General features: G+C 46.2%; 1 protein-coding gene across 1 annotated transcript; it reads left to right on the top strand.

Moving 5' to 3' along the window:
- The first annotated feature begins 10,163 nt into the window (after window positions 1-10,163).
- On the top strand, window positions 10,164-14,081 carry LOC119340631 (NAC domain-containing protein 21/22-like). The gene is made up of 3 exons (XM_037612549.1): window positions 10,164-10,616; window positions 12,316-12,587; window positions 13,371-14,081. Exons 1-3 carry the CDS (start codon window positions 10,415-10,417, stop codon window positions 13,818-13,820), a joined length of 924 nt encoding a protein of 307 aa, XP_037468446.1. The 5' UTR covers window positions 10,164-10,414; the 3' UTR covers window positions 13,821-14,081.
- The last annotated feature ends 7,071 nt before the right edge of the window (window positions 14,082-21,152 follow it).

Below are 21,152 nucleotides of genomic sequence, written 5' to 3' on the forward strand. Positions count from 1 at the left end.
CGGCTTCTTAGGTGGAGTCATAAAAGATTGCACAATGTTTTGTTTTTGCAGAAAACAAAATCTACCCCGTTAGGTGCAGCATTTTAAGATTTTTGGCAGCTAAGCACATGAGTGAACATAGGCGTAAAAGTAAACATAAGCAACCAATTTTTTTAACTTGCACCGCAGTATGAAAGAATATTGGGAGGGGGTTAAAAAGCTTATGAAAACAAACAAATAAATAAATATTCGTTCAGAACTTTCGCAGGCTTCCTATTAGAATCCAAAATCTGAGATTGAAATGACACAATATTTGACCTATCAGAACATTTCTCACAGAGGACCATCACATTCTGAAACTGTATACTCGTGCCAACTTTTTCTACCACAAAGACTATAAGTTGTATCTGTTGAAAAGTATCAATAGAATAAAGCATGTACCTGTAGTAACCTTGACAACATCAATGGCCTTGTCATTCCTTCAGAACAACCATAATGAAACTATTATTGTCTTCTCTTTCAAATTGAAAGAGATAATATACATGATCAATTCTTATTTCTGAAAATACGTTGTTGCTAACACCCAGAGAGGTTATGGTCCACGTTGAATCCAGCTGCACTGGGTTGGTGGCTGGACAATGGTGGAGTTTTGGTTGTAGCGATGCGGCCATCGTGGTAGAGGTGAACCTCTAGGCTAAAATGCATTATAATGTAAGGTTAGAATCGAGGATTCTATAAGATAAAGAAGGGGTGGAGAGAGAGAGAGATGTCAGGTCGCTACCTTCTACTCCCTCCGTTCTTAAATATAAGTCTTTGGAGAGATTCTACTATGGACCACATACGGAGCAAAATGAGTGAACCTATACTCTAAAATGCATCTAGATACATCCGTATGTGGTCCATAGTAAAATCCCTACAAAGACTTATATTTAGGAACAGAGGAAGTACTTAACGATAGATGGAGCTGCCCGTTGCTGAGGAGATAGGGTGAAGTGGGCAGCAGGCAGCACGACGACGGTAGGGAGAAGACCAGTGCGGATCTCGAACTAAAATGGAGCTGGCGGTAGGGGGCTCCGCGCCGCCACGTCGCAGGCACACGGGTGGCCTCGTTCGCCGGCTCTTCATGGGCCCTTGTTCGCTGGCTCTACACAGGAATGATTACTTAGCAAGATTCAAAAAGGAAGAATATAGAGCAAGAACAAAATCTGCTACTTAAATAATGTAATGCCAATCCTCTTTTATATGAATATATAGCAGGGAAGTGCCGCATGATAATGTTTTGACAGAGGCTCCAACTTGGTCAGTGGTATTCTCATCAAAAATAACCTGCAAGTCAAACAATTGTCTATGCAAATAGCATATAGTTCCTTTCTTTCCAGAAGCTGGAATCACAATGTGCATCAGTTGGTACAAATGCTCAGTAATTACCTTTACTCTGTTCAAAATGTCTGTGATGATGTTTCCATGACCGTTGGATATAAGTTAATTAGAGAAGTAATACCACCAAGCTTTACCAACATTCAGAGAAGCATGTACTAAATATTCAAAGAATCATTTGTATAGTTGACTCACTGTATCTTTTCTCTGGGATATAACAGAACCAAGCTTTAGCAATGCAAATAACAGATCAATACCACCATGCAAGAGAAAGACACCTGAATGTTCAAATAAAGTCAGGACTTCTCCTGTTGATGCATGATCATAATTACATTTGCATTGACATTAAAGTTGAGGAACAAATGCTATATCGTTGATCCATGAGATGCTAGCTGCAAGTAAATATGCCACAGCATTACACCTAAAGTTAACGTGCAGATGCAAGAATCTCTACCTAATATTACCTCCCCACATTAATGTGACATGGTTGCCTTTTCCCATCTCTGTATATACTTGTTCACACAATCTATCTTGTAAAACAAGTGCAGGGAATAGACTGAATAATATTAGCAAACTTTAACCATAGCGGACATATATAAATATGTGATGAGCATTAAAAAGGAAAGAAAAAAAAGGTAAATTTCATGGACAAACCTTTCTTCCAGACACTGTTGAGACATGGTCCGATTTGCAAATTTTCCCAATAGAAAGTGAAAGTGAAGCAGACTACAATATATATGATCCACAGATCATGGCTTGTACTCCGATTGTAATCTTAATTCAATTTTCATTATGTATATATATTACCCCAAAGATATCAATGCCCAAGGGAATCACTTCACCTAAGTGAAGATTCAGTTCTGGAAAGTGAAGTTACCATGTCCTACAAAAACAAATCTTATCAAACAAGCTCAATGGGCTAAGAACAGAAGTCGTACAAATCAAAGAGGCCAGCCCTTAAAATCTCAATTGTACCAAACATCCAAAGAATTTGCTAGATTAGCAGTCAGCACCAAGCTGTCAACAACTAGCTGCAATTGGCATCCAGCATTGTCAGTTATGATTGATGATCATTTACGTCAAAATTTCATAATTCTCTGCCAAGCACTCTGGATGGATCTGGAAGGTGGCGAGGTCCTGGTTAAAACGCAAACAGCCCATCAAGATCTCAAGGATCTCCCTTGCTCTATCTATCTGGGATTTGCCCTCACCATCTATGAACCAGACGTACGTACCTCAAGGATCTCCCTTGCTCTGTCCATCTTGGAGCGGCTTAACGACCCAGACGGCAGCAACATCCAGGCCACCGGACACACCCTGCGCACGTCCTCCGCCACCTCGTCCGTCACCCCGGTCTTCTTGTCCCGTCCCCACCCGCCTCCCATCCCGCGCGCCACAGCAGCTCCAGCTCGACGGGCAGGTCCAGCAGCCGTTCGCGGGCATCGGCTCCGCGCCTTCTTCTCCGGCAGCAGCGCCGCCTTGAGGCCGTCGTCCCTCACCGCGTATAATGGGACTTCCAATTCCCATGTCCCCCTGCCTCCTCTTCCCGTCCTTCCTCGATCAAGAGGTGGAACAAGGGGATGCTGCTTCAGGTGCTAGGTCTGGGCTTTTGGACTTGGAAGGCCGCAGAGCAAGGAACGGACTCGTCGAATGATCGGTTGCGGGGATCTTGGGCCATGGAGCTACGGCGGCGGCGGCGGCTGCTTGATACGGGGAGAAGTTTTTTTTTTGAGAAAGATACGGGAGAAGTTGGGGCTGCGTGATTGTAGGTCTCTGCTACTTGTGTGCGGGCGTGGGCAGAGTTTTCGTCCGCCCGAGGATATGTTTGCTTGTTTAATAGTAGTAGAGATCAAATAGGTATATGATGAAAGTATATTTTATCACGAATCTAATGCTACTAATTTGATGGCATAAATGTTGATGTATTATTATATAAACACGGTCAAATATAAAAAAGTTTGACTTTCCAAGAAAGTTGGAAGTACACTCTTTAAAGGACGGAGGGAGTAGACTAGTAACATACATATGTTACTAGTCTATGTTACTACCATCATAGTGGGTAGTAACATAAGTATAGTATCATGCAAGCCTTCATTTATTATGTTGTAGACTCATTTTGCATTGGGGTGCGTTATGTTATGGTAACATATCATATTACCACAAGCACCTCTCTCCTCATTAACTCCATGCCACATAAGCATATATGTCTTGGGATGTGTTATGTTACTACCTAAGTTACTCCTACTATGGCTAGCCTTAGACTAGCCACAATGCATAGTAACATACACTAGTAACATACACATATCCCTAGACTATGTTACTACCTTCGTAGTGGGTACTAACATAAGTGTGGTAACATACAAAGCTTCATTTATTAGGTTATAGACTCATATTGCATTGGGACATGTGATGTTACAGTAACTAGCTAAGTTACTGTAACTACCTCTCTCCTCATTAACTCATTGCCACATAAGCAAATTTGCTGAGTTGGACTCGATGTTCCTGCTGAAGTTACTCCCCTGTGGCTAGTCTTAGGAGTAAAGCATTCCGAGGTTGGCGCATCTCGTTGGGCGTGGAGTGAAGCATTGGGAACCCCAATACCTTTCTTCAGAGCAGTTTTTTTTCGCGTCCCTTCGCCCCGGCATTAGTGCTTCGCTTCTGGTTCTTCAGAAGAATCAACTGAGTTTCCCTTCTTCATTGATTCGGGGGGAAGGGAACCGACTACCAGGTGAGAAGCTAGACATCAAGGCGCAACTATTTACATGTCCCCCGCAAAAAAAAGTTACATGTCCACACACAGGGGTGCTATTCTAGATGTATGCTCGTAGGCCTCCTAAAAAAATCTAGTGTCTAGGTTGCAGAGTGAAGTGCCTCCGTGCATTTTGTTTTCTCTAAAGAACGTAGGAGAATTGTGATTTTCATTAGAAGGAGAAACGGCGCTAGAGTGCCAACTGTACAGGGTGCCCGCAAAAAAACGGACAAACACATAGGGAAAGATTAAAAAAAAAAGAAAAAAAAAACTAAGCTCCGCTCTACTCTCGGGGCACCAGCCGGCGACCTCTGGCCAACACCCAACATCTTATCTCGTCATTTATGCCGTTGAGAACAACTGTAGCTGGTCGCTCGTGAACTCTGAAGATCATGTCGTTTCTCTCCTTCGAGATGACACAAATGACAAGCATGGCCATGCTACGCGCCTGCAGCTTCTCCCTTGCGTGACTGGTGAGCCCAACAATCCAGGATGCCATGCTAGCAACCAACATACTTAGGCTACTTCCAATGCATTGGTGCTTACATGAGGTGTTAAATACATTGAAAACTTTAGCAACTAAAGCCCTCAACATATAGATGCTTAACTTGTTGGTGCTAAGCATTCTTCATTTAATGGTTTTACAACTGAAGTTCTTCATGCATTGGTGAGATTTTTCCATTTAAGTCTTTTGTCTAGGTTTTTGCGTTTAGCATTGTTTCTTTCTGGGGCCACCACACCCATCTCTCTTTTCTTAATTACCTTGCCACATCAGACTTTTTGCCTACATGACAGCCTTAGCACCTGTACAAGGTGGAGCATTGGGAGGAGCCTTACAATTCGTGCTGAAAATGTATACAAAATCTGAAAGGTTGTGACATGTGAAAAAGTAACATGCTTACAATTCCTTTTGTGCACCATCTTCATTTTTTTTTATTCTTAATCAAAACTTACACACATATACTTCAGCTTGCAATTGATATAGATGATTCAGATGAGTCTATAGCAAGGGAGATAATGAGCTTATTTTCAGTGGTCAAGAACAAGGAGCCTTGTTCCCTGCAATTGATTTGGTCAAAGCACGCAGCGATGTATGGGCGTTACGGCGGCCGTGCTCTACCGGCGACACAACCCGTTGCAGTAGAACAGGAAAACAGAGGCCGCGGAGAAAGCCAGAACCCCAAAGACGGCTGCTTTTGAACTCAACGCACTAGCTAGCCCTCCTGAAATTCCTGGTCCTCGAAATGACGCCGCGACGGCGGCTGTCTTGGTTCTTCTCCTTTAGTCATTTCCACTTCCCTTAATTTTATTTTATTTTTCTCTTGAAAAATGGAAGTACTTTGTTCTCCGACTCTGCACCAACTTCTTTTTGGAACATCTGACTCTGCACCAACTGATAGGACGTACTTCGACAACTGGGGACACTTGCACGGAGCTAGTGTTGCGATCTGCAACCTTTTCCACTTATCCCGTAGATGAACAGAGTTCAGATGCGTCTTCGCGAGCAGCGGTCCCATGTTCCATCCCATCGCCCACGCCGACGGCGCGTCGATGCTTGATCCATCCATCCATCGATCGATCTAGAAGAAGGAGCGAACGAACCAGCCAGCCAAAAGGTAGCGGCGCGTGATCGATCCACCCGTCGCCGAGTAAAAGAGGAAGGCATCGAATCCGCAGGCGGCGGCAATCATGCCGCGCGCCCCGATCCTATATCTGAACGCGGAACGCGCCCACGTCGCCGTTGGATTTGGCCAGTTCCACTTCCACCCGACTGCGTGGTGCGTGCGCTCCATCCAAACTGTCCCCCGCCCGGCGCCACCGTGCGTGAGCTCAGCGCCGGCCGAACTCTCGCGGCCCGCATGCATGCGCAGTGCCATTGCGCCTCCGGCCAAATTAACCCGGCCCGCTGCCTGTGCCTGTGCCTGGCCGTCCGGCCGCCGGTCCAGCTGCCGCCACCGCCCGTCAGATCGACCACCACAGGTTAATCGATCAATCATGTCGCCCGGGCCGCGTCGACTGCGCGTGTCCCTTTCCCCGATCTGGCCGGCTACAGCCCTCGTGCCGGAACCCGCCGGAAACCTGGCCATCGTAGCACCAGCGACGAGGTTGATGTTACCCGCTGCACATGCGTTATGGGTGATTGGGTGGGGGCGCCCCACGTACTGTGCGTGCTGAGATGATGCGCGCGCAGGCGCAGTGCGTTTACAAAACCTGGGAATATAATCGACCGGCCTGTCCCGAGCCTGCCGCCGGAAGAAAACAACCGACAACTCGGCCGAGGCCCGCGTCACCACACACACAGGAGCCGATCGTGATCGGCCGTCCGTCCGCTCCGGCGTCGATCGGATGCGTACAACGAGCACACTGTGCGCCGCCGGCCGCATGTGTCGTCCGCGGGGATCCACGTACGCCGTCCGACCCATCGCAGTCGGATGGCGACGGCCGGCCGGGGTCATGCATGTGCAGTGCGCAGGCCATGTGTCGGGGCCCGGGACGGCCGACGTGTCCGCCAGTTTGATCAGAGATGACACACAGTGACACAGTACGTACGACGAACCCCACCCGCGTACGAAACTCAAAGTAAATGCGTTTTTCACCTATATAAGAACACGTGATTTTATCCTCGTAGAAAACAGCCACACTTGTATGTAAATACGTAGTACATGCACTGTACGCTCGGATAAGTCAGGCCCGATGGGTACGTGATTCGACGGGGCTCCACGTACGTACGTACGAGGTACGCCTTTGCCATTTCGAAAGGTTCTAGGTTTGTTCGTGCCGGGTGGTAGCTGGCCTAGCGCTCGACCGGTCTTCGTGGGGAAGATACGTATTTCACCCGGAACGCACCGGGAATAGAAAATACGTATTTGCCCGACGTTGACGTAGGCCCTCGATCCACACGTTGGGTTTATCTGCTCGCACGTAGTGCGTACGCCGTCCCGCTTCGTATGGTTGAGCACGTGTTGTCACTTTTTAATCTCATGGCCGGCCTCTATCGACGCGTACGTGCGGTTGCTACAAGAAGAGTTAAAGTCATTCTTTTCAAAGTTAAAAAAAAAGTTATTCTTTTCGAATTCGAATCTGTACGGAAGAGAGTTAATTAACTTGACCCGTCACGAGAGTCTAGCATATGAGTACACCACTCGTCGTTTGGCCAAGTAACCATCATCTGCTAATTTGTTCTTTGGCCAAGCAATCATAGATCATCTGCTTTGTGATTCGTGAAGTGGCTAGATGCGAGACGCGACCGAGATGGACCGATGTGGAACGCGGGAATCTTTTCTAAAGTTGCTTTTCGTCGAGCTGAAACTACAAAAAACGCGTGCACACGGCGTGCAATGCAATGCAACGGCTTGATCGATGAGCTAGCTTGGAAACTGAATTGTTTTAGGCAGAAATATCTGACCGCTTTACCAGTTCGGTAATCGCCACTCCACTTTGTTTGCATGCAGTGCTATATCTCCAGCTCATGTTCCCTCCCAGCTTCACCTGGACAAAAGATATTGCTATATTCCCAATTATGGCTTTATGTGGCGAAAATGGCTGTGGGCGCGTGCGTACGTACTTTTGGGTGGTGCACACGTTTTTTTAGATGTTGATGCACAACTTTTTCTTTTTTTCCTAAAACAAAGACATAAGATTTGCCTCATTCATTAAACAAGAAGAGAGTTTAGAGTGTTACAACTTACAGGTAACCCACAGTCATGGCATGACAATTACTCACGCGAAATAATGAGCCTTAGTTTCTCGGCGCTCACGGTAACCCAAAGTTTGAGCTCTTCTAAGATGATGTTAAGGAGAATGGGCGGCAGCGCACACTTGTGGCGGAACACCGGAGCGTTTCGTTCGGTCCAATTTGTCCAAGACACAAGCGTGGTGAGGGAGGCCATAGCTTGTCTATTGGGGTTTTGCTTGTCGGTTCTCTTATCCCATCACTCATCGAGGGAGTTCGCAAGGTGCCAATTGGAGGGTGTCCATGTGAGCAAGACCAAGCTTCTTAATTATTGATCTCTAGAGTCTAAGCGTGTAATGACACTTGAAGAAAAGGTGTGCATCCGTTTCTTATTCCCTTTTGCATAACTGGCAAAGGCCACAAGCTTTATTAAGGTGTAAGGATAGAGCCAATCGTATATCTTCTCTCATCTTGTACTGGCAAGCTAAACACATTATCAATGCGGCCACCTATGGGTTAATTGCATGTTTCTCCTTCCTCCAGCTGCCATCTTGCAATAGCCTAATCGCTTGTTACCACCATCCATGGTTGGGATGCGCCGTCGCAGCTTCGCCTCCCCTACCCTGCTCGAGCTGCTCCCTCGGTTGTGCTTCCATCGTCACGATCGTTCCTCTAAACCATCTCCATCCTTGGGAACTTCCCGCATCCTCCCCCTCGCACCTAACCTTGTCAATCTCTAACTTCTCTCCACCAACGACACTGTTTCCACGTCGTCCCCGGCACCGGATCACTCCTGGCTTGGCCTCGATGACAACCCTACATTACATGCAGAATTTTTTTTTTGGCCAACTGAGAAATAGCAATTGCGATTATTTTTTTGCGAAAAATTCTTCCAATCTAATAAGAAGATGTAACAATAGTACACATCTCCATAGAAGTAAAAAAGATTACAATCAGGACCATAGACCTCCATGGACCACCTACTGACGACTATAAGCACTACACAAGGCGCGCCACTGTCATCGTCCCTTCCTTACCGAAGTCGGGCAAATCTTTTTGTAGTTGATAGTGAAAAATCGTCATGGTAAAACTCCAAAAGATCAAGGCACTAGAGCAGCAACCATAATCATTGATGAAAAATGTAGAGCACGAGAATCCCACACCAACAACCACGAGCGTCAGCTCAATCCAGAAGACCAAAACCGACCAAACCCAAATAGATTCGTCAGAGACACACGTATATGCACCCTCCATCGATACTAGACACACCGACATCGCCGGAGCGGGCATAAGGCAGAGAGGACATTATTCCGACTCTGGGGTGTTGCTACCGCCTGGCCATCCCGACCAAGACATTGAGCACTGCCATCACCCAAACCATGGCCGAAGTGCCGGCGACTCAATAATCCTAACTCCGGGAAAGAACCCCAAACTACTAGTGCAACCTAACGTCGTTGAGGCCCACAGAGGAGAGGGGAGGCCGACGATGCACCAGAGGAGCGGCTAGCTAAGTATTTTGAAGGGGGAAACTTATGCTCCTTTGTGTCCATAAGCAATTGCAATTAATAACTACTAATACTCTCTTCATCTCATATTAATTATCTCTCAAATGGATGTATCTAACACTAAAATACGTCTAAATATATCCATTTAACAACAACTAATATGGGATGGAGGGTATGATGGGTCAATGACACAGACTGTTTTATCAGCAAAAAATCACATTAAAGCTGCCCAAAACCAAATCCCTGAAATTTCCCTCTCTCTCTCTCTCGCTGCATATACGTACGCGCACTTGCATCGGTGCCCAACAGCCCATGCCACCTCCCCATGCCGGAGATCTACTTCTCCGATCACACCCCGTCAGAGTCGCAAACTCGAATTAGGCGACGCCGCAAAGCCGAGAGATATGCGCCCGCTACGTGATTAGGCCGGTCCGCGCTTCGAATTAAATGCCCCGCCCAACCCTAACCGCGCACGGCGCATCTCTCATCTCGTCTGCATGACTGCATCTGAGCGCCCACGTCACCGCCGGCGACGTCCAGCGACCGTGACACGGCCACCGGCTCGCGGCCGTCCGATCATGGCTCGAACGCCCACCGGCCGGGACCGGCCCAGCGAATCAATCCTCGCCACCTGGCGCCCGGCACTCTAGCCGAGAGGAAAAAGGAAAAGTCTCTCCAGCTGGGTGAGTACGTACGCCGCTCTGCCTAGCTATACGTAGTACCAGTACAGCTATACTGGTAGTATACTACTAGTAGCAGAGCCGTAGCCTTCCCGGCCCCTCCCCATCTCTGTGAAAGCATCGGCGCAAAAACTAGTTGACCTGACCATGCCCTCTGCGCTGGCTCCTATTAATACCATCGTCTTCCTCGCACTCCTCTCCTCCTTCATAATCATACCCCTCTCGGTAAACGGCGCTTGCACCAGCCGATCCCTCCACCCACCCGGCCGGCCATCGGTGGCTGGCTGCCGGCTGCTGCTTCTTGTGTTGGTTCCACTTCCACTGCTGTGCGCCGTGGAGATCGGCAGCAGCAGCCGTCGGTCCTCTCCTCTCTTCTAGCTCCTGCCGACCGATCTATTGATCTGTCTGAGGGGGGAGCGAGCTGCGCGGTGTGGTGGCCGCCGGGGAGGCGATGAATTCGCTGAGCATGGTGGAGGCGAGGCTGCCGCCGGGGTTCAGGTTCCACCCGCGGGACGACGAGCTCGTGCTCGACTACCTGACCAGGAAGCTCGGAGGCGGTGCCGGAGGGGCGGCGGCCGCGGTGGCGAGCATCTACGGCTGCCCCACCATGGTCGACGTCGATCTCAACAAGATCGAGCCCTGGGACCTCCCTGGTAAGACCTAATCCAGATACTCCTGTATACCCAAGTAGCTTAATTACACCAGCATGCGTGTGTGCCTAACTGCCTATATGCTTGTGTGATGAGTTCTAGTTTCATCGTCTTCCGGATCATACATACATATGCATGAGTACTTCGCTCCCTGAGGATGATTTATCTGTTTGATTTAATTTCCTTCTCCCGTCTGGCTGCTGATTCGTAATTATTCTTTTAATTTGAAGTCGATGACGTCCCAAATCCCCTTAAATATATCTGATATATCTCCAGTGTATATCTTTTGACGGAACTAACAACGATTTGGTCGTTTCTAAACGGACAATCTTCAGTTCTCCACTGTACTAATTAAATTCCTTGTTCATTTTTTAACAAATAAAGAAGAAATCACATCCAAGAAGTTAATTATTTGTCCGTGTGCGTATGCATGATTGTCCAGGGTTCTCAATCATGCATCAAAATGTATTGCTCTGTTGATTCAACTTGAATTTAAGATTTTGGGACCAATCTATGTATTTATGTGCAGCTCAATTAGCTATCTCCATTAATTTCCAGCCTATTAATTCCATGAACAGTTCTCTTTGTTCCTTTCCGCTCATGCATGTATAGTTTCCTTCAGTTGCATCCAAATCTAAGGTGGCTGCGTGCATACTGCTAGTGGCTGGCTAGTTGATCCGTTTCCACTCCCAGCCATAACTGAAGTGACCACGACAATTTCAATCTCATCAAGTTGCAAGTTGCAACTATGCATGCATGCTTCCCATACCGCTAGAAACCGACCTTTCCCCCTTTCCTTTTCTTTTCTCACTTTTTTGGCCTTTCTTTTGGTGTGCCCATGCTTTTCCCCCTCTTTATATGTCCTAACTAATTTAATTACCATTCGATTTTTTGGTCGAAAGGCAAGAAAATATCAGAGTGAGATCACCACCAAATTAACTAGTAGAACTGTAGAGAGAGAGAGAGAGAGAGAGAGAGAGAGAGAGAGAGATCAAATTCTTGCACAGTATACTTTATTTTTTTGCCTCTTATTCCAGATATAGGAGACTTGATCAAGGGATGAATATATATAGTTTCTGGAAATTATTCTACAATGAGAACAAAATTCGCACGTCTTGTCTGCCTCTCCATCCTTGTCGCCTTCCCCTCCCCATAACAGAAGGATATTCTCAGAGCCATGAGTTTGTTTGGCCCCTTGCTGGCCTTCTCCGCATCTGTCCCTGTTCTTGCCATACCATCAAATATTCCCCCAATTTGCCTGATGGGGACAAACTTAACACAAAAAGGAGGCCTTCCACCTTGCCTATTAGTAGAAATCACACCATGCACAAAGCCATATGAAAAGAACATATATATAGAAAGGGTTGGATGTGTATAATTGATATATTTCACAAGAAAAGGCAAGATGCCTTCCCGTGATCAATAGATCTCCTTTGTTTTGGTTCCAAAAATATCTATTATTCTCCCTATTATGCAATTACCTATTAGTGGATATTTTCTCTGCCTTAATTAAATGGGGCTCTAATGTTAGGACTTTCTCTTAAAAAATGGAGAAGTGTAGTCAGACATACTACTTGGGTTTGCACATTACACACAGTACATTATATATGCACATCAACATGTTCCAAAAAGATTATTATTTTGTTCATAGTTCATCTCATTTTTACATAATTGTTTTAATTTCCTCCCTGATTGTATTCAGAAATTGCATGCATTGGCGGCAAGGAGTGGTACTTCTACAGCTTGAGGGACAGGAAGTACGCTACAGGCCAGAGAACAAATAGAGCAACTGAATCGGGCTACTGGAAGGCCACCGGAAAAGACCGATCAATAAGCCGGAAAGGGTTGCTTGTTGGCATGAGAAAAACCCTAGTGTTCTATCAAGGCAGAGCCCCTAAGGGGAAGAAGACTGAGTGGGTCATGCACGAATTCCGCAAGGAAGGGCAAGGCGATCTGATGAAGTTGCCACTCAAGGTAATCATCATTATATAATTATACACATGAGCAAATTTAATCTTACTACTTGATACTCCACTCTTTTCTCCTTTTGTTCCTTATTTGATGCTTATAGTATAATGCATCACATGTATGGATAGTGCAGGAGATCCCACCAAAAATTAATGCACACAAACTATATATCTCGCGACTTTTTTTAAGGAAGGGAGGGGACACTGAAAATGAAACATAACAGATCTGAATTCATATGTGGTAGATTTTATGAGAAGTATGAACTAATATAAAGAAACAAAAACCTTTTGTTCACGTGACATCCACATGTGGAGGCTGCTGGCCGGAATGCCAACTCATCCTATAATACATGTGCAGTGGATAATGTAGTACCACCCGACAGCTCATTATACACGCATGCCCTCTCAATTCAAGATCTAGCTAGGTAGCTATAGAGAGTAGAATTCAAGCGCCAAAATAACTAGCTTCTTAACTAGCCCTTAATTTGTGATAATTAGGCGTCATATAAATAATACTGCAAGATGTCTAAAAACTGGTGTGGTTTGTTCATGATTTTAATTGTGGATTAGCCAGGCCGGGTTCCGTTGTACTTGATCCATTATTTACATGTGTGGGTCACTCTCATGCCAGCTACGTACATGGATATGAGGATGATCTGGTCTCTTTTAGATGTACACCCCAATATATATATGATCACTTCAGATGCATACATATATGATATAATACCAATTAATCTACTCACTTATTTTCCAGTCTAATGATGTTAATGTGTAATATTTTGTTAAACAGGAGGACTGGGTCTTGTGTAGGGTTTTCTACAAGACTAGGGCAACCGTTGCCAAGCTACCCACAGGGAGCAGCTACAACATTGACAGTGCAGCCGCAACCTCACTGCCTCCTCTCGTTGACAACTACATTGCCTTTGACCATCCTGGAATGTCGACGGTGCAAAACCTAGAGGGTTATGAGCAAGTGCCCTGCTTCTCCAATGGTCCCTCCTCTCACCCATCGTCGTCGGCCTCGATGAACATCCCGGTGACGGCAATGGCGCCCATGGCTGCTGATCAGGAGCAGCAGCACATGGGGAAGGCAATCAAGGACGCGTTGAGCCAGCTCACCAGGTTTGAGCAAGGCAATGTGAAGAGGGAGGCGCCTGCCCAGGGTGGTGTGTTTGCTCAAGATGGGTTCGAGTACTTAGCTGATAGTGGCTTCTCACAGATGTGGAACTCACTCAATTGATTTTCTAGCTAGTGATATTATTGCTACCAATCAAGGATGGATATAACTCTTGAAAAGAAGATCTAGACTTGGGTGTGTGTGCCTATATGTGCTATTGCATGCAGTTGTGGTATATAGCTAGTAGTACTATCATTCTAGTTCACATTATTTGTCAAAAAGAAAAGGAGGGTCAGAGGAGAGAGCTGATATATGTCATCAGTGATGTAAATCTGTATATACATTATTTGTGTACGACTATGGATAAGAAGGAAAAATTTAGTATCTGGTGCTAGAATATATTATAAACTAATATATTGAAACATAAATTTTGGTGGTTCGTATTACAGAATCTACTCTATTTGTCTGTTGGGCTTTCTTGTGTATTAGTTTGGTCTGTGCAAATGATTGACATATACTCATTATATAATGGTTATACATTCGAGACTAATCTCCCGCTCCGCTCCTTCTGAGTTCTAAGGGAGGTTATATATGTCGCCGTCCACTTGTTTATCTTTCTTCGGTGCCAAATATATATCTCATATTTAATGACTGAAATTCCTGTTTTAATTGGGCCCGCTCCAAGTTTCCAATAAATCAAAGGGGCAACTGCGCATTTTAAATTACTATTGGACATTTCTCAGATCAGCCCCTTGGCTGCAGCATGTGGTTTCTACTGGGCCTTTGACCTGAATTTGCAGTTTTACCAAGGAATTAAGCAGTAAACAGAAAGTTTGTTTGAAAAGTCAGATCATTAAAGAGTATATATTCACTTTTTTTCTTTTTTTTCCTCATACATGAATTAAATGTTTATCTGATGCAACAGAAAAATGCTTGGTCCTTTCCATGTGGACAAAAAGAAAGACAGACAAAGTCATAGCACACAAGTGGAGATTCTTTAAAATATATTTATATGCCGTGAAAGGGATTTAAGTTCACACCTATATCCTCATGTGCCTGGTACTAAGATCAGTTAGTAACTTGAAAACCCCTAACTAATTTCAAACACCAACATGTGGACCATATAAAAACACTACGAGTTACACAAGCCCACTAGTATATACTCGAGGTATTTATTATTCTCTAAAGCTAGTTGACAATACACTACTTTGATTTGCATTCACGATTCTCCACCACTACTGCTAACTAATCATTGTGCACGAAAAATTCCAAGAGGGTACTTTCCTGGGAAATCCTTATTGTAATAGCTCTGACATCCTTACATATATTAGTAGTATTGATGATGATGCAGTTGCCAACCTAACCAATGAACTCATGCAGCTGAACCTGTACTTACCATGAACCATATGCATGAATCAGTACTTCAGTGGTACACAAACATGCCAACAGTTCATGCATGAAATGGAGTAGCTGGTAGGTGGTTCTTGTTGCAATTCATCAACAGCATGATCATCCCTGATAATTGGGGTACCATGTGGTGTGGGCTCCAGATCTCAGCCTCCTAAAAGCTCAGATCTTGTCTCTTTCACTAGCCTGAACTCTGTAGAGAGCGTGTGGGCTTCCCTCTGTCCCTGCATAATGGAATAGCTTTTCTTCAGTTAACCCCTGCACAGTGTTTAGCATGCTGTATACGTATGCCGGCACTCTAGTAGTACCGCGACATACGTATGACACCACTCTAGTAGTACCACTGACTAAAGCTGACTAATAATTACACCAGCTGATCGGTTAAGTAGCTTCCTGACATCCCTTTGCTGGCCTTTCATACCTGTTTAAGTTGGTACTCCAGTGACCAACAACGGAGTACCTAAAGACATTAGGCGCTGCACAACAACGGTTGGGTGGATCAAATTGACACTTCCAGTGGCCTGTCCTTGCAACACCTGCAAGAATTCACCATGCTTCCCAACCTCAGAGATATACAGCCGGACTTGGCAAATCCGACCCCTCAAATGCTCGCAGACGCGTCCGCGGACACTGACCGGTCACGTTTCAAATGCATTCCATATTCGGATACTTCAAATTAGAAACCTCAAATCCATATTATTACATGCAACGTAGCGATCTTTGAGCGGAGCTCGTCCGGCTCTGCCGTGCCCATGTCTGGTGTCTGGTTGCGCTTCCCAAAGTGATTGTCCGGTTGCCGGCAAGGTAGAATAGGGCATGGGACACGGTCGGATCACCGAACTCAAGGCACCGCCATCTCCCATGCCCTACTCTTCCTCGTTGGAGCCCGGAACCCGAATGCTGCCGGTGGACGTCAGATCGACGATGGATCCGTCCTGGGACGAGCCAGCGATATCCACCGTGACGCGGTTGCGGCGTCCAGACTGGTGCATCATACGGGGCGCCGGAGAATGCGGCTCCGCCTCGCCGACGTCCACCGCCGCGAGGGCTGCCGCCGCCTCCTGCTCCTGCTGCCTCGCGCGGCGGGCGCGTCGTGCCATGTTTTCGTCGGACGACGCCCATGCCGCGTCCCGGTGCTCGGTGCTCCAACGGAGGGGTTGCGCGTCCACCATCGCGTTCGGATGCCAGACAAACCACACTACCTCCGGTAAGGCAGGGACGCCACACCTAGCGCCGGATCCATGCGCCAATTTGGCAGACGCAATGGATTTTTGACGGAAGGAATCCGCGTGCTGTCGTGCGCAGGCCTCCTCCCGGGAGCGGCGGAGCGCAAGCCGGACAACCATCTCCTCCTCGAGGCTGCGTGGGATGAGTTCGGAATCGACGGATCAGGAGGTGAAGGACTCGAATCAGTTGCCCGCCATGGCGGAGACGGCCGAAGATCGCTGGGGGTGACCTTGGGTGGCGGAGGGCAGTGGAGTGAAGTGGCTAGGTTATGGTCCGGCGAGTGGATGGGGAGGAATATATGTGGGATCGGGTGGGTCAGCGCGGGCCGGATTCGACGTGACAGACGTGCCGGGGCGCCCCTATATATGCCCAAGAATTGGGGTGGGTATGAGGGGTGCCCGTCTGGGTTGAATTTTCGTGACCGGTCAGTAACCGGACCGTCCGCCCAGACGTTTGTGGCGGGTTCAAGGCATCCGACTCCAGATGCTCTTACAAGGCTCAGCTCCTTGGATTGTTGTACACTGACATGAAAACAATTATTTGAAAGATTTAGACGCCTCCTATACGTAAGTTTTTTGCATAGCTCATGACCCAGAACAGGGTTTGGGCGGTGGACCAGCTCGCCAGGCACGGATGGCCCAACTGCGACCAATGCCTCCTTCGCAATCGTGACCCGGAGACGGCAGCACATTGGACCTTCCAATGCCGCCACTCCACTTGGATTGGGAACATGGTCAAGGATTGGCTTGACATGCACCCTCTCGAAGCTTCTTCTTGGAGCAATTTCAGCGATGTCATGTGTGGGTGGAATCACCCTATCCACCATGGCAATTCTAGGCCTAAAGTGGTGGCCTCCCCTGCCACGCTCGTAACTTGGGAGCTTTGGAATGCCACGCTCCTAACTTGGTAACTTGGGAGCTTTGGAATGAGCGTGACGCGAGGGTCTTCAACAAGCACTCGCCCACTTAGATCGCCTTCTTGCGCACTCATAAGAAGGTCGTCTTGTAGGTGGCCGTGGGGGCTAAGCACTTGGGTATTATCATACCAGGAGAGTAGACTTTTGTTTTTCCTATTATCTCCTTCGGCAAACTCTTCTTAATTAATGAATGTGGTAAATCCTGCACTTGGGTATTATCATACCAGGAGAGTAGACTTTTGTTTTTTCTATTGTCTCCTTCGGCAAACTCTTCTTAATTAATGAATGTGGTAAATCCTTTGCCACTTGTCAAAAAGAAAAAAAAATCATGCCTTGGTGTTTTGTATATGAATTTTCCCCCTGTTATTCTTGGCAGGTGTGACCTTTGTAAAACTGCTTGTTTACCATAACCAGTGTCCATTAATTAGATAGAAAAAAAACGCCCGCTTCGCTCCTCACGGGCGGCACGGGCGGAAACTAATCTCCGCCGCCGGCGCCTCCTTCTTGGCGTCTCCCCCTCGCCGCCGTTGGATTACGTCGCCGGGCAAAGCCTGCCGGCGGCCAGCGGCGGCGGGATCTTCCTCTCGCGGCCTTGGTAATGGACGTGCGGCCTCCGTGGCGGTGGCCGGTGCAGCGGTCACGGCGCCTCTGATCGACAACCACTCCTGGAGCTGCTCATCTTGCCGGCGCGTGGGAGGCGAGGACCTGGTGGTGGGATCTCATGGCGGCCGTGATCCGTCGGCCGGCCGCCAGATCTGGATCGACCTGCGCTAGCTTCATTTCCTTCACCTTATCCCGCTCGATCTGGGCTTCGGTGTGGTCTTGCTCGCCGGATCCGGGTGGTGTGCAGTGACTGGATGGTGGGGCTCTTGGGATCGGGGGAGACCCTTGGCCGGTGACGGCGGCCACAACGATGACGATGCCGCGGCGCCGATCCACTCCTTGGAGTCTTCGTTGAGATCCCAGCAGGGATGGCGGCGGCCCGTGCACGAGAGATGGAGGTCTTCGATCAGATCTGGGTGAAAACCTGCTTTTGGCTATGGCCAAGGCCGGCGACGGCGACGCTGTCTGCGTCGTTTCCTTTCTGAAGGCATCGCCGTGGAGAAGTTCAAGGCCACTCTCTACTATCTCCGGGGGAAACCCTAGATCAGTAGATCGGATGACGACGGCTCTATGGTGTCGTTTCCCCCTTGGGGGCATCATTCTTGGAGATGCACACGGGCTCGTGGGACCGGAGGACGGCGTCTTTGGTGGAGCGGTGCTTCATCTTCCACATTGATGGTGGCGGTTCTCGACGGTGTGGCGCTGTGGAGACTCGGTGTCTAATGCGCGGAGATGGACTCGCGCAGGAGGAGGAAGCTGTCTGGCGTCATGGTAGCGTTGATGGCAGAGAGGCCTGGCAAGGTTGATGCATCAACTATGCTCTGAAGATGGACCGAGGGATGATGGAGGTGACGGCCCTTGCAGCGTGCGGTGCTCACTGGGAGCGTGTCAGACCGGTGTGGGACCCAATCCAGGTAGTGGCTTGGATGGGACAACCGGCTTTAGATGTTGGCTTTGGTGCGATGTCTGTTTGGTATTAGGCCCGGACATTCGGCACGCCTTCATCAAGGGGATAGGAGTAGCAACGGTGTTGCGAAGATGGTGGTTTTAGGCTTATTGATGTATCACCTTGTATGGTTTCTGTGAATAATTAATAATATGGCTGCATGCATCGTCCAGATGCAGAGGCCGGGGGTACATCCTCCTTTTCTAAAAAAAAGCATTTTTGTCCCTCATAACCTTCCAAAAATATATATAAAAAATCAGATCCGCCTCACTGGAAAAAAGAGCAAGCAAAAATCAGATCGAATGAGCAGCTGGGTTATTCAAGTATATGCAGTGGACCCAAAACTTCATTACTCTTATGCAGTAGGTCTGGTATGGGGGAGGGGCTTTGTCTTGCTTATGAGACTTCCTATGTGGAGCGTTATGCGCAAGCAGGATCAACCGGCACTCACACGCTGCCTCTGTGGACCGACCCACCAACACGAGCCGGTGGCCAGCTCGGGTCACTTCGGTTTGCTTATTTTTTCCGAGTTGTCAGTTGACTAGACCAGGTTGCCATTGACTAGATGTGTTAGCTTTTAACCTGACTGTGTTGACCCTACACTGACTTTTTGAAGAAAATTACATGCTTGAAAATTTCACGGATTTGAAATAGAATTGGCAGATAGAAAAAAAAGTTCACGAATTTGAGGAGAAAAGTTCAAACAATTTTGAAAAAGTTCATGAATATGAGGAAAAAATTGAAAAAAGTAAAAAATATTTTTGAATTTGAAAAAAGTTCACGAATTTAAGAAAGAGAAGTTCACAAGTATGAAAAAAATATAAAAAATTTGAGGAAAAAAGTTCAAAACATCTAAAAGATGTTGAGAATTTCAAAAAAGTTCACGAATTTAAGAAAAAGGTATAAACAATTTTAAAAAGTTTATGAATTAGGGAAAGATAAAGAAATTGAAAAAAAATCACGCATTTGAAAAAAAATGGTCCAAAATTGAATAGAAAAAAGCAATCGGTTGAAAGCATCACAAAACCGGGAGAGAGGAGGGAGCTTCCATTCGTCTTAGTTCTGCCGGCTCATTAAAATATATCCAAGGGGAACGGGGTCTGCATCAGTTGCCAAATGTACTATAACTGGAACTTCCTATATGACCCTCTTTGCGTCCAACAGTCGATGTAACGCATCCAGCCATACCAGTTTAAAAAAGTGTCATACAGGAAATTATTTGTTTTGGGAACCCTCTAGAAGATTCCTGAATCATTTTTTGTTTTTTTACTGGTTTTCTGTTTCTGTTTCTTTTTTATTTTCTTATTCAAAATTTTACAGCTACTAAAAAATTATTTTGGATTGAATCTTTTTTCCATTTTTCAAATAGCTCGCAAATTTTCAAAAAATGTTCGTGTTTTCCAATTCCGTTTGGGAGTTTCAAAATATATTCGTTTTTCATTTTTTTTGCATTTTTTAAATGTTAATATTTCAAGTTTTGTTCGGGAATATTGAAAAGTGTTTCATTTCAAAAAAAAATAAATCATGTTTTCAAATTTTGTTTTGGAGTTTCAGAAAATGTTCGCGGGCAAAAGTTGTTCATGTTTCCAAATTTTGCTTTGGAATTTGAAAAAATACTCCTATTTTGAAAAAAAAATGTTCTTGCTTAGTTTTTTGGCTAGTTCGAAAAATGTTCCTGTTTTTTAAAAATGTTCGCATCTCCAATATTCATTTGTGTGTTTAAATAATGTTTGAATTTTCTCAAAATTTGTAACAATTTTTTAAAATGTTTGCATTTGATTAAACATTCAAGATTTGTTTCGGAAAAAAAGTTTTTCGTTTGAATTTTTGGAAACGTTCGGATCGGTGTTTAACTTTCTTAAGGTTTTGCATTGTACATTAATCAAGAAAGCTATCTAGGTCAACTGGCTAGATTCATATGCATTGAAGCAGACTGTCTCGCGTTGTCTACAGGTCGCTAGCGAGATGGGCCGGCCTGGTCGAGAGATCAGCCTGTGTGTGCAGTCAACAGTCTGCCGAAGAGAGCGGCACATAAGCCCTCCCACTATAATTGGCTATTAAGGAGCCGAATAGGTTTGGGCCTCGCTTATAGCAAGACGAAAGAACCCCTTCGTTGCCCCTTTTGGACGGCCCATCTCCGAAGGAAGTTCTATCTCCTAGCGCACGTTTTTTGTTGGTTTATTACTTTCATTTATATTATGAAATGGATACGTATTTATTCAAATCTTAGACATTGTTAATTATTTATCTAAAACATGTCCATGCAGTCTAAAAAAGAATATGCATCTTTTAAAATATATAGATAACATTTGAAAATGTTCATGACATTGGAAAAATGTTTACACACTTCGAAAGA

Source organism: Triticum dicoccoides, chromosome 7B (genome assembly GCF_002162155.2).
Source record: "Triticum dicoccoides isolate Atlit2015 ecotype Zavitan chromosome 7B, WEW_v2.0, whole genome shotgun sequence".
Classification (NCBI taxonomy): Eukaryota; Viridiplantae; Streptophyta; class Magnoliopsida; order Poales; family Poaceae; genus Triticum; species Triticum dicoccoides.

Excerpts from the sequence above, each read along its gene's own strand:
- LOC119340631 (XM_037612549.1), top strand. The coding sequence starts at position 10,415 with ATGAATTCGCTGAGCATGGTGGAGGCGAGGCTGCCGCCGGGGTTCAGG. Across the intron at positions 10,617-12,315 it reads CGAGCCCTGGGACCTCCCTG|AAATTGCATGCATTGGCGGC; the intron begins GTAAGACCTAAT and ends GATTGTATTCAG. Across the intron at positions 12,588-13,370 it reads TGATGAAGTTGCCACTCAAG|GAGGACTGGGTCTTGTGTAG; the intron begins GTAATCATCATT and ends TTTGTTAAACAG.